Raw genomic sequence first — 14,779 nt, 5'->3', positions numbered from 1 at the left:
TGCTCTAAACCCTCCAGCTGTCACCCCATTGCTCTCACTTCGCTGTCACTCCATTGCATTCACTTCTGCTATCTCTAGAAAATCTTTGAAACTTTCCTAAACTCTCAGTGTCTCAAGCACTTAGAATCCCATTCCCTTCTTTCAGATCACCAGTATGAATTTTGCTCTGCCATGTCTGATAGTGATCCCTGATGTGTGACTCACCTTTGGTCCTCTTTTCTCAGGGATTTCGGTGAAACTATGGTTACAGTTCTCAACATCAAAGCTTTTGATAGGGCGTGGCACTAGTCTTTACTTTCTAAATTCCTTTCCTTTGGTTTTATTGGGTTTTCTGCTTCTCTCTCTTCTGTAATGGGTAGTTTCCTTCAGGATGTTTTACCACTGTAGTCGTTGTTGGAGCGACTAACACCTATAATCAATTCAGTAGTGGTGGTCTTCAGGGTTCTGTCCTATCACCTACTCTCTCTCTTCTCTCTTATTTTGATGATTCCACTTTACATGCCCTCCACTTCTTCAGTCAGTACTTGTTCTCTTGTATTGATTGTATTTCTTCTCTCCATTTGGAGCTATGCAGCATTTAGGATTGATGAAGCTGTAATCTTTTAAAATTTGATAGTGCCAGAATGCAATTTCTCTATATCTCTTTCTAAGAATCAATTAAGTGCCAGAATGCAATTTCTCACTATATCTTATTCTCAAGAATCTATTATATCCCCTCTTTCAATTTCAAAACACTATTAATTCAACCCTGTAACACCATGAGCATATTGGGCATAACCATGTCCTCCTCTCTGTCCTAGGGATCTCATAAGATCAACACCACAAAGGTTTCTTCCTGAAAGCTAGTAGTATTCTGTAGTTGCCATAATTACTTTTCTTGTGAGTAGCTGTTTCACATCTGTGGTATATTATTTGCCCAAGTATGGAATACTGCAGACACATCTGGGGTGGCTCATCCACCACCTCTATTAACTAGAATGGAATCGGAAGCCTTCCATATCATTAAATCTTCTTGTATCACAAGCTCTTCAGTTATCCCACTATGCTGTTACCATTCTCTCTATTTTATAGATATGATTTTGGCTATTATTCTCATGAGTTGTCTGCATGTGTCCCCACCCCTAAGGCTCAGACCCATGGCACATGGCTGGTTGCTGTTTACTTCAGCATCCGTGTGGAGACTGTCCATTTGAGGATTGACTGTTATGTTACCTCCTTCTTCCCTTGAATAGACAAGCTGTGGAATTTTCTTCTTTCTTTTGTCTTTTCCTCTGCATATAACCTTTCTTCCTTGAAGAGTCAGGTCTACTAATCCTTGCAGAACCCTGATTAATGTCAGCTTTCTTTCTTTTTAACTTTTTTCTTTCACCTGAGATGGCTTCAGTTGGAGTTTGTTATTTGCCTGTCCCATGTCATTATCTAAAAAAGAAAAAGGTTCTATAAAGTAAAAAAAATGGCATATATTCTCAATATTTGCATTTGTGTTTCATGTACATTTTTGCATTGAGATAATTGCCATAGTCACGAACTTCCTGTTGCCTGTTACAGATTCTTGTCATGCTTCGTTATTCTTTGGTTAATGTATTGGAACATGTATCTTGGTTTTTCTTTTGGAGACTTTTGGGTTTTTCTTTTGGAGATTTGTTACAGGTGACATCATATTTACACGAGTCCATATTGATTTGATTGAAACGTATATTCTCCGTTGTGTATTAGTGACAGATGAACCAGTTTATAATTATAAGGAAGTGACTTGGGAGCTCTATATATGGGCCACTGTCTTGAAAGTTGAGATGACACATTTTAGATGCAGATAGGTTTGTAGAATGAAGGTGATAGTGCAGATAAAAGCCTTTGATCCATGATATTATTTTACCTTCCCTAATATTTGAAGACTTAAAATTCATGATGCTATTGTTGACCATTTTGTGAAGAGATGTTCTTTTATTAGTAAAAGAGGATGTGGGAAATTAGAAGACCTCAGAGAAAATTGCATAAACATTGATTTATCACTCATTATGGCAAAATAAGTTTTCATTTTACAAAGTATAAAAATTTCAGTTTGTATGCATATAGAATGAAAATACCTTGGAAAGCTGATGTGTAGGATTTCAGATTTTAAAAGTAAATACAAAGGAAAAGGAAAGTGCATTGATTTGGTGTAGAAAGGACAAGAATACAAAAATCTTTAATCATTATCTTGCAGTTGCTGTTGGATAAGGCAACAATATTCTTATTTTAGACATGACTTGGATGAAAGGATAGATCAGCTGTAAAGTTAACTGGTGAGCTGAACTCTAAATTTAGTTAGGCATGAACGATCAAATGCTAAAGGCTGTCCTGTTAACCTGTATATATTGTAATTAAACATTTGATTTAAGCATGAACTATTTCTGTCTTCATCCCATCCTTTTTTTATTCAACTCTTATGTTCTTATTTTAAGTGCTACATATGACCATAACATTTTCTTTTAATTTTTGTATAGTTGTTATTTAGAGTTATATCTACTGTTTTTCTAGATCATTGTGTGGGGCTGTAGAAATTCTTAAAGAAAAAATGCAGCTTTGCTTTTGTTTCTGTTTTCAGAAGTGCAAGACAAGCTTGACCATCTGCGTACATATGTTCCTTTTGTGGAGCGTATGATTTCAAAACTACAAGTCCGCTCACAGCAGATCGGCACAAGCCATGGACAATTAGAGAGGCTGTATGGACTCCACAGATTTCTAACTAAACCAATTCCGAGAGCGTAAGTATAGTGAAAAAAATGTCAAATATAAACCTAACGCAAGTACGTTAAAAATTTTTTTCAACAAATGAAGGTTGAAGCACATAACAGAATAATGAAAAAAATTCATGGAAAATGTATAAAATAACAGAAAGAAAATAGATATGCATTTGAAGTGAGTTTCAGTATTTTTGTTGCAGGGCTTTTTGGGTTATTCCTCTGAGAGAATTGGTTTCAAAATTAGAATGACTCTTTAAGTTATTGCAATGCTGCAGTTTGTTAGCTTCGTTTAGTTAATATATTACAGAGTGAATGAGGTCAGCACAATAGTATGCATTAGAATTGATTTAGTGGTTGAAAGTAGTGTTGAGGAGTTTTGATGCCAGTTAAGAATGAATTAAGAAAGGATAAGGAAGGTTGGCATGAATAGAGGGTATGAATGTTCTTTGCATTACAGCAAATCAATATATGGCGTTTCCCATGTACAGATACCTTGAAAATATGACACACACACACACACACACACACACACACACACACACACACAAGAAATTTAGAGAGTTTCAGAAATTACTTACAAGTCCCTCCCCTGTACTTATGAGTATAAAGCACCCAAGTGGGTTTTGTGCTTGTTGCAAGAAGAAAGGCATTAGCTTAGAGGTGAAGTAAGATATTTTGATGTTGGTCACTGTAGTGTCAATCAAAAATCAGCATCACCATAGCACCCTTGAAAGTGTAATGATTATTCACTAGAAATCAGAAATTGTTATGGTACTTCTGGTCAGATTCTTCAAGCATCCATCCATACATGAAGGGAAAGGCAATCTTGAACCTTTGCTTGTATGACAATAATGTGCCCTCCATTTCCCCCAACAGCCATAACATGCAAGAGGAAGTTGAAAGTAAGTGTGAATAGAAGTGAGGTTATGTTTATCAGGACAGAGGGACAGGTTAGTTGAGATGTATGTTTGAATGGAGTGGTCATGGAAGTGATTCATAGGATGCATAAGGGAGTGAAGATTCTTGGAGCAATGAAGAATGTGTGGAAAGAGAGATTGTTTTTTAGGAGGGCAAAAATGGTTGTGTTTGAGATTGTAATCCCAATGGTGTTGTATGAGTGCAAGGCTTGGGTCATAGATAAGGAAATGTAGAGAAGGATGGAAGTGATGGAAATGAAATGTTTATGGACAGTATGTGGTCTGAGATGGTTCGATTGAGTGGGTGTTAAATGAGTAAGAGAGAAATATGGTAATAAGAAATGTGTGGTTGAGGGGGATGTGGTGAAATGGTTTGGACATATGGAGAGAATGAGCGAGGAAAAGTTGACAAAGAGGATATATATGTGTCAGAAGTGATGGGAAAAAGGAGAAGGGAGAAAGCGAATTGGTTATGAAACGATAGATTGAAAAATGAAAAGTCGGAGCCTGAATATGCTAGAGTATGAAATCTGTGCATGGGATGGAGTGCATTGGAACAATGTGGAACAAAGATGCTCCCCGATATCATGTCTAATTTCTGTTCTGACCTACTGGTCGGATGTCGAAATGAACATAAGTTGGACATATGTCAGCATGGCATCTAGAATTCATGTACCTGTACAGCATTCTTTTATCCTGCTCAATTTCTATCATGACTATCTCTTTTTATTAACCAGCTTTATTATATGATTCTGTAGTTTCTTTTTACCTTTCATTTAAGATTCTTTAGTTCATGAATTGATTCATCCAAACTTTCAATGAACTTTCCAGCAGCTCCTTCATCAGCACTTGCTGCTATATTTTCCTTTAAATCTATTGAAGCAATCATGACTTGCTGTTAAGTTCTTGATGTAATCCTCTCCCACTTGCTCCTTCACAGTCCCAAAAAGACTTCTAGCCTTCACCTGAATTGTTGATAAACCTAGTGGTATGCATTTTTGAATTTTATCTTCCATCCACAGCATCAACAACTTTTCTGGTTTGGGGGTGGGCCCTTGTCATTGCTTTGTTGTTATCGTAGACTTCATACTTGCCGAACCTTTCACGGCTTCATGCATTTTTTTATTTGTCCTTTTAAGTTGTGGAGACTTCGAATGGGACAACTGTAGGTCACATGTAATCATATTAAGTTTTTCCTCCTTCATAGCGGATGATTATCTTCATTTTCAATTCAAAATCAAGCATTTTCCTTGGCTTCCTGTTAGATCTATCAAATGTGATGGGTTTTCTTCTTCTTTATTGTCTTCTTTGGGTTTAATACAAAAATGGTTTAATCCAGCATGAAAATTTGTTAGATTCACTTGAATAACATGCACTTACTGTATGGTAACAGAGAGATGCTGTGATGTACACAATGCCGGGATCCATCTTACATTCACTGTCGTATGCAGGCAGCCGTTAGCTTTGGCGGATATACGACACATGAAATGACAATCGTAATTTATATATTTATGTATGTTGTTTTGATTTATATTTTTTTCTGGTCATATGTACAGATGGTCATAAGCTAGAGAGCATCTATATAGGGGTCAAGTGGCTGTCATTGGACTGAACCAGTGCTTGTGAAGCAGCCGGGAAATCATGGAAAGATATGTGGGGCCAACTTCTGGACAGGGAGCTCTCACTGCATTACACATGACAGCTAGACAGTGGATCGGAGCAGCTGTGCCTTATGTTTGTTTGTTCCTGGTGCTATCTCACTCTTGTGAGAAAGGCAGACAAGTATGAAAAAATGTATATTTTTTCATACTTGATCACCGTTTCTCATGTTAGCGAGGTAATGTTAGGAAACAGACAAAGAAAGACATTCACTCACACATATATATTTACTTATTTATTTATCATAATACTTTGTCGCTGTCTCCTGCGTTGGCAAGGCAGTGCAAGGAAACAGTTGAATGAATGGCCCAACCCACCAACATAGGCATGTTTATACATACACGTCCACATACGCACATATACATACCTTTACGTGTCAACATATACATACATATACATCACAGACATATACATATATACACATGCACATAATTCACATAATTCATACTTGCTGCCTCCATCCATTACCGTCACCACCCTGCCACACATGAAATGACAACCCCCTACCCCCGCTCGTGCGTGAGGTAGCACTAGGAAAAGACAACAAAGGTCACATTCGTTCACACTCAATCTCTAGCTATCATGTAATGCACCGAAACCACAGCTCCCTTTCCACATCCAGGCCCCATGAAACTTTCCATGGTTTCCCCCAGACGCTTCACATTCCCTGATTCAATCCATTGACAGCACGTCGACCTGGGTATACCACATCATTCCAATTCACTCTATTCCTTGCACGCCTTTCACCCTCCTGCATGTTCAGGCTCCGATCACTAAAAATCTTTTTCACTCCATCCTTCCACCTCCACTTTGGTCTCCCACTTCTCATTCCCTCCACCTTTGACACATATATCCTCTTTGTCAGTCTCTCCTCACTCATTCTCTCCATGTGACCAAACCATTTCAAAACACCCTCTTTTGCTCTCTCAACCACACTCTTTTTAATACCACACATCTCTCTTACCCTTTCATTACTTACTTGATCAAAATCACTTCACAACACATATTGTCCTCAAACATCTCATTTCCAACACATCCACCCTCCACCACACAACCCTATCTATAGCCCATGCCTCGCAACCATATAACATTGTTGGAACCACTATTCCTTCAAACATACCCATTTTTGCTATCCAAGATAACATTCTTGCCTTCCACACATTCTTCAATGCTCCCAGAACCTTCACGGTCTCCCCCACCCTGTGACTCATTTCCACTTCCATGGTTCCATCTGCTTCTAAATCCACTCACAGATATCTAAAACACTTCACTTCCTCCAGTTTTTCTTCATTCAAACTTACCTCTCACTTAATCTATCCCTCAACCATACTAAACCTAATAACCTTGCTCTTATTCACATTTACTCTCTCATATTTATTTATCATGTAAGTAACATGATACATAAATATAGATATTATTATTATTATTATTATTATTATTATTTTTATTTATTTTATTATACTTTGTCGCTGTCTCCCACGTTTGCGAGGTAGCGCAAGGAAACAGACGAAAGAAATGGCCCAACCCACCCCCATACACATGTATATACATACGTCCACACACGCAAATATACATACCTACACAGCTTTCCATGGTTTACCCCAGACGCTTCACATGCCTTGATTCAATCCACTGACAGCACGTCAACCCCGGTATACCACATCGCTCCAATTCACTCTATTCCTTGCCCTCCTTTCACCCTCCTGCATGTTCAGGCCCCGATCACACAAAATCTTTTTCACTCCATCTTTCCACCTCCAATTTGGTCTCCCTCTTCTCCTCGTTCCCTCCACCTCCGACACATATATCCTCTTGGTCAATCTTTCCTCACTCATTCTCTCCATGTGCCCAAACCACTTCAAAACACCCTCTTCTGCTCTCTCAACCACGCTCTTTTTATTTCCACACATCTCTCTTACCCTTACGTTACTCACTCGATCAAACCACCTCACACCACACATTGTCCTCAAACATCTCATTTCCAGCACATCCATCCTCCTGCGCACAACTCTATCCATAGCCCACGCCTCGCAACCATACAACATTGTTGGAACCACTATTCCTTCAAACATACCCATTTTTGCTTTCCGAGATAATGTTCTCGACTTCCACACATTCTTCAAGGCCCCCAGAATTTTCGCCCCCTCCCCCACCCTATGATCCACTTCCGCTTCCATGGTTCCATCCGCTGCCAGATCCACTCCCAGATATCTAAAACACTTCACTTCCTCCAGTCTTTCTCCATTCAAACTCACCTCCCAATTGACTTGACCCTCAACCCTACTGTACCTAATAACCTTGCTCTTATTCACATTTACTCTTAACTTTCTTCTTCCACACACTTTACCAAACTCAGTCACCAGCTTCTGCAGTTTCTCACATGTATCAGCCACCAGCGCTGTATCATCAGCGAACAACAACTGACTCACTTCCCAAGCTCTCTCATCCCCAACAGACTTCATACTTGCCCCTCTTTCCAGGACTCTTGCATTTACCTCCCTAACAACCCCATCCATAAACAAATTAAACAACCATGGAGACATCACACACCCCTGCCGCAAACCTACATTCACTGAGAACCAATCACTTTCCTCTCTTCCTACACGTACACATGCCTTACATCCTCGATAAAAACTTTTCACTGCTTCTAACAACTTTCCTCCCACACCATATATTCTTAATACCTTCCACAGAGCATCTCTATCAACTCTATCATATGCCTTCTCCAGATCCATAAATGCTACATACAAATCCATTTGCTTTTCTAAGTATTTCTCACATACATTTTTTCAAAGCAAACACCTGATCCACACATCCTCTACCACTTCTGAAACCACACTGCTTTTCCCCAATCTGATGCTCTGTACATGCCTTCACCCTCTCAATCAATACCCTCCCATATAATTTACCAGGAATACTCAACAAACTTATACCTCTGTAATTTGAGCACTCACTCTCATCCCCTTTGCCTTTGTACAATGGCACTATGCACGCATTCCGCCAATCCTCAGGCACCTCACCATGAGTCATACATACATTAAATAACCTTACCAACCAGTCAACAATACAGTCACCCCCTTTTTTGATAAATTCCACTGCAATACCATCCAAACCTACTGCCTTGCCGGCTTTCATCTTCCGCAAAGCTTTCACTACCTCTTCTCTGTTTACCAAATCATTTTCCCTAACCCTCTCACTTTGCACACCACCTCGACCAAAACACCCTATATCTGCCACTCTATCATCACACACATTCAACAAACCTTCAAAATACTCACTCCATCTCCTTCTCACATCACCACTACTTGTTATCACCTCCCCATTTGCGCCCTTCACTGAAGTTCCCATTTGCTCCCTTGTCTTACGCACTTTATTTACCTCCTTCCAGAACATCTTTTTATTCTCCCTAAAATTTAATGATACTCTCTCACCCCAACTCTCATTTGTCCTTTTTTTCACCTCTTGCACCTTTCTCTTGACCTCCTGTCTCTTTCTTTTATACATCTCCCACTCAATTGCATTTTTTCCCTGCAAAAATCGTCCAAATGCCTCTCTCTTCTCTTTCACTAATACTCTTACTTCTTCATCCCACCACTCACTACCCTTTCTAATCAACCCACCTCCAACTCTTCTCATGCCACAAGCATCTTTTGCGCAATCCATCACTGATTCCCTAAATACATCCCATTCCTCCCCCACTCCCCTTACTTCCATTGTTCTCACCTTTTTCCATTCTGTACTCAGTCTCTCCTGGTACTTCCTCACACAGGTCTCCTTCCCAAGCTCACTTACTCTCACCACCCTCTTCACCCCAACATTCACTCTTCTTTTCTGAAAACCCATACAAATCTTCACCTTAGCCTCCACAAGATAATGATCAGACATCCCTCCAGTTGCACCTCTCAGCACATTAACATCCAAAAGTCTCTCTTTCGCATGCCTGTCAATTAACACGTAATCCAATAACGCTCTCTGGCCATCTCTCCTACTTACATAAGTATACTTATGTATATCTCGCTTTTTAAACCAGGTATTCCCAATCATCTGTCCTTTTTCAGCACATAAATCTACAAGCTCTTCACCATTTCCATTTACAACACTGAACACCCCATGTATACCAATTATTCCCTCAACTGCCACATTACTCACCTTTGCATTCAAATCACCCATCACTATAACCCGGTCTCGTGCATCAAAACCACTAACACACTCATTCAGCTGCTCCCAAAACACTTGCCTCTCATGATCTTTCTTCTCATGCCCAGGTGCATATGCACCAATAATCACCCACCTCTCTCCATCAACTTTCAGTTTTACCCATATTAATCGAGAATTTACTTTCTTACATTCTATCACATACTCCCACAACTCCTGTTTCAGGAGTATTGCTACTCCTTCCCTTGCTCTTGTCCTCTCACTAACCCCTGACTTTACTCCCCAGACATTCCCAAACCACTCTTCCCCTTTACCCTTGAGCTTCGTTTCACTTAGAGCCAAAACATCCAGGTTCCTTTCCTCAAACATACTACCTATCTCTCCTTTTTTCACATCTTGGTTACATCCACAAACATTTAGGCACCCCACTCTGAGCCTTCGAGGAGGATGAGCACTCCCCGCGTGACTCCTTCTTCTGTTTCCCATTTTAGAAAGTTAATACAAGGAGGGGAGGATTTCTGGCCCCCCGCTCCCGTCCCCTCTAGTCGCTTTCTACGACACGCGAGGAATACGTGGGAAGTATTCTTTCACCCCTATCCCCAGGTATAATATACATATATATATACATATACACATACACACACATACACATACATACGCACATACACACACACACACATACATATATATACATATGAAAAATGTAAGAAACAATTTAGAAAACTGAAACTTCTATTATTATTAATATTATTATTAATATTAATATTATTAATATTATTATTATTATTATTATTATTATTATTATTATTATTATTATTATTAATATACTTTGTCACTGTCTCCTGCGTTACCGAGGTAGCGTAAGGAAACATGAAAGAATGGCCCAACCCACCCGCATACACATGTATATACATTCACGCCCACACATGCACATATATATACCTATACATTTCAACATATAAATACATATACGTACATAGACATGTACATATATACACATGAACATATTGTACGTATTTATACTTGCTGCCTTCATCCATTCCTCTCGCCAACCCGCCACATATGAAATGGCACCCCCCTCCCCCCGCACGCACGTGAGGTAGTGCTAGGAAAAGACAACAAAGGCCACATTCATTCACACTCAGTCTTTAGCTGTCATGTGTAATGAGCTGAAGCCACAGCTCCCTTTCAATGGAAATATAAATTTATTATTATTATTATTTTGCTTTGTCGCTGTCTCCGGCGTTAGCGAGGTAGCGCAAGAAAACAGATGAAAGAATGGCCCAACCCACCCACATACACATGTATATACATACACATCCACACCCACAAATATACATACCTATACATCTCAATGTATACATATATATACACACACAGACATATACATATATACACATGTATATAATTCATACTGTCTGCCTTTATTCATTCCCATCGCCACCCTGCCACACATGAAATAACAGCCCCCTCCCCCCTCGTGTGCACGAGGTAGCGCTAGGAAGACATTAAAGGCCCCATTCGTTCACATTCAGTCTCTAGCTGTCATGTAATAATGCACCGAAACCACAGCTCCCTTTCAACCTCCAGGCCCCATAGAACTTTCCATGGTTTACCCCAGACGCTTCACATATATATGTATATGTCTGTGTGTATATCTATGTATATGTTAAGATGTATAGATATGTATATGTGCTGTGTGTGGATGTGTATGTTTGTACAGGTGTATGTGGGTGGGTTGGGCCATATATATGTATACATATATAAATATATTATCCCTGGGGATAGGGGATTAAGAATACTTCCCACGTATTCCCTGCGTGTCGTAGAAGGCGACTAAAAGGGGAGGGAGCGGGGGGCTGGAAATCCTCCCCTCTCTTTTTTTTTTTTTTTTTTTTCCAAAAGAAGGAACAGAGAATTGGGCCAGGTGAGGGTATTCCCTCAAAGGCCCAGTCCTCTGTTCTTAATGCTACCTTGCTAACGCGGGAAATGGCGAATAGTTTAAAAGAAAAGAAAGAAATATAAATATATATGTATATACATGTGTATGTTGGTGGGTTAGGCCATTCCTCTGTTTCCTTGCACTACCTTGCTAATGGGGAAGACAGTGATTAAGTCTGATATAAATAAATGTGGTTTTGGTGCATTATACATGACAGCTAGAGCCTGAGTGTGAACAAATGTGGCCTTTGTTGTCTTTTCCTAGCGCTACCTCGCGCACATGCAGGGGGAGGGTGTTTTCATTTCATGTGCGATGGGAATGAATAAGGGCAGACAGTATGAATTATGTACATGTGTATATATGTATATGTCTGTCTGTGTATATATATGTATATGTTGAGATGTATAGATATGTATATGTGCTGTGTATGTATGTACTTGTGTATGTGGGTGGGTTGGGCCATTCTTTCGTCTGTTTCCTTGTGCTACCTCGCTAACACAGGAGACAGTGACAGAGTATTACAAATGTAAATAAATAAATAAATGAAATATTATTTATTATACTTCATTGACGTCTCCTGTGTCAGCGAGATAGCACAAAGAAGCAGAGGTGGAATGGCCCAACCCACCCACGTACACATGTATATACATAAACGCCCATACATGCACCTACACATACATATACATTGCAAATGACTGGGAGATGTATAAAAGAATGCGGGAGGAGGTCAAGAGAAAGGTGCAAGAGGTGAAAAACATGGCAAATGAGAGTTGAGGTGAGAGAGTATCATTAGATATTAGGGAATATAAAAAGATGTTTTGGAAGGAGATAAATAAAGTGCGTCAGACGAGAATAAATGGGAACATCAGTGAAGGGGGCAAATGGTGAGGTAATAACAAGTAGTGATGAAGTGAGGAGATGGAATGAGTATTTTGAAGGTTTGTTATATGTGTTTGATGATAGAGGGGCAGATATAGGGTGTTTTAGTCAGGGTGGTGTGCGAAGTTAAAGGGTCAGGGAGAATGGTTTGGTAAACAGAGAAGAGGTAGTGAAAGCTTTGCGGAAGATGAAAGCTGGCAAGGCAGTGGGTTTAGATGGTATTAAAGTAGAATATATTAAAAAGGGGGTGACTGTTGTTGATTGGTTGGTAAGGATATTCAATTTATGGATGGATTATGGTGAAGTGCCTGAGGATTGGCAGAATGCATGGATAGTGTCTTTGTACAAAGGCAAAGGGGATGAAGGTGAGTTCTCAAATTACAGAGGCATAAGTTTGTTGAGTATTCCCAGGAAATTATATGGTAGGGTATTGATCGAGAGGATATAGGCATGTACAGAGCATCAGATTAGGGAAGAGCAGTGTGGTTTCATAAAATGGTAGAGGATGTGTGTATCAGGTGTTTGCTTTGAAGAATGTTTGGTAGAAATACTTACAAAAACTGATGGATTTGTATGTAGCATTTATAGATCTGGAGAAGGCATATGATAGGGTTGATAGAGATGCTTTCTTGAAGGTTTTAAGAGTATATGGTGTGGGAGGTAAGTTGCTAGAAGCAGTGAAAAGTTTTTATTGAGAATGTAAGGCATTTGTACGAGTAGGAAGAGAGGAAAGTGATTAGTTCCCAGTGAATGTCAGTTTGCGGTGAGGATGGTTGATGTCTCCATGGTTGTTTAATTTGTTTATGGATGGGGTGGTTTGGGAGGTGAATGCAAGAGTTTTGGAGAGAGGGGCAAGTATGCAGTATCTTGTGGATGAGAGGGCTTGGGAAGTGTCAGTTGTTGTTCACTGATGATATAGCACTGGTGATTGATTCGTGTGAGAAACTGCAGAAGCTGGTGACTGAGTTTGGTAAAGTGTGTGAAAGAAGAAAGCTGAGAGTAAAAGTGAATAAGAGCAAGGTTATCAGGTTCAGTAGGGTAGAGGGACAAGTAAATTGGGAGGTGAATTTGAATAGAGAAAAACTGTAGGAAGTGAAGTGTTTTAGATATCTGGGAGTGGATTTGGCAGCGGATGGAACCATGGAAGTGGAAGTGAGTCACAGGTTGGGGAAGGGGCGAAGGTTTTGGGAGCGTTGGAGAATGTGTGGAAGGCGAGAACGTTATCTCGGATAGCAAAAATGGGTATGTTTGAAGGAATAGTGGTTCCAACAATGTTTTATGGTTGTGAGGCATGGGCTATAGATAGGGTTGTGCGGAGGAGGGTGGATGTGTTGGAAATGAGATGTTTGAGGACAATATGTGGTGTGAGGTGGTTTGACCGTGTTAGTAATGAAAGGGTGAGAGATGTGTGGTAATAAAGAGTGGTTGAGAGAGCAGAAGAGGGTGTATTGAAATGGTTTGGTCGCCTGGAGAGAATGAGTGAGGAAAGATTGACAAAGAGGATGTATATGTCTGAGGTGGAGGGAATGAGAAGTGGGAGACCAAATTGGAGGTGGAAGGATGGAGTGAAAAAGATTTTGAGCGATTGGGACCTGAACATACAGGAGGGTGAAAGGCGTGCAAGGAAAAGAGTGAATTGGAACAGTGTGGTATACTGGGGTCAATGTGCTGTCAGTGGATTGAACCAGGGCATGCGAAGCATCTGGGGTAAACCATGGAAAGTTTCATGGGGCCAAAATGTGGAAAGGGAGCTGTGGTTTTGGTGCATTACACATGACAGCTAGAGACTGAGTGTGAACGAATGTGACCTTATGTCTTTTCTTAGCACTACCTAGTGGGAGTAGGGGGATGCTATTTCATGTGTGGCGGGATGGCGACGGGAATGAATAAAGGTAGCAAGTATGAATTATGTACGTGTGTATATACGTATATGTCTGTGTATGTATGTATATGAATACGTTAAAATGTATAGGTGTGTATATGTGTGTGTGTGTGGACATGCATGTATATACTTGTGTATGTGGGTGGGTTGGGCCATTCTTTCGTCTGTTTCCTTGCACTACCTCGCTAACATGGGAGACAGTGACAAAGTATGATAAATAGATAAAATATATATGAGGTTGTATACATTGGTAAATGTACATACATGTATTATGTATTTTTTCAAGGCCAAGAATGGAAATGCTAGAGAAGATGGAGGCTGTTATTCGCAGCATGCATGAAAAAGTCCAAAAAGCACAAGGGGTAAGTAGCCTCTGCTTGTTGATCTATATCAGTTTTATTTTTTACTGAATTCAGTTCTTTCCATATTTTACAGTGGTTATAAGTTCTTTTTCCTTATATTTCCTTGTATGTGTTCCATGTAAAAGTTATTGCAAAGTGAGTTTTTTGCAAAGTAAACCTAATTTCATATACTGAAATTTCATAAGCTAGTTCCTCTTCCCAGTCCATAAGCACGAGCGCAAAACCCACATGTAATGATTAAAACATTTCATATCTTA

The 14,779-nt window shown here is 39.8% G+C and overlaps 1 protein-coding gene across 5 annotated transcripts in view; it reads left to right on the top strand.

Moving 5' to 3' along the window:
* The window catches only part of LOC139763392 (uncharacterized), a 228,827-nt gene that overhangs the window by 15,853 nt on the left and 198,195 nt on the right, over positions 1–14,779 (top strand). For all 5 annotated transcript variants that reach the window (XM_071689436.1, XM_071689427.1, XM_071689409.1 and 2 more), the window contains exons 3-4: positions 2,588–2,747; positions 14,447–14,522. In XM_071689436.1, coding sequence (XP_071545537.1) covers positions 2,588–2,747; positions 14,447–14,522 — 236 coding nt within the window. The remainder of the gene's footprint in view (positions 1–2,587; positions 2,748–14,446; positions 14,523–14,779) is intronic.

The sequence above is a fragment of the Panulirus ornatus genome, chromosome 3 (assembly GCF_036320965.1).
Source record: "Panulirus ornatus isolate Po-2019 chromosome 3, ASM3632096v1, whole genome shotgun sequence".
Lineage (NCBI taxonomy): Eukaryota > Metazoa > Arthropoda > Malacostraca > Decapoda > Palinuridae > Panulirus > Panulirus ornatus.
This window is presented reverse-complemented; position numbering and strand designations above follow the sequence as displayed.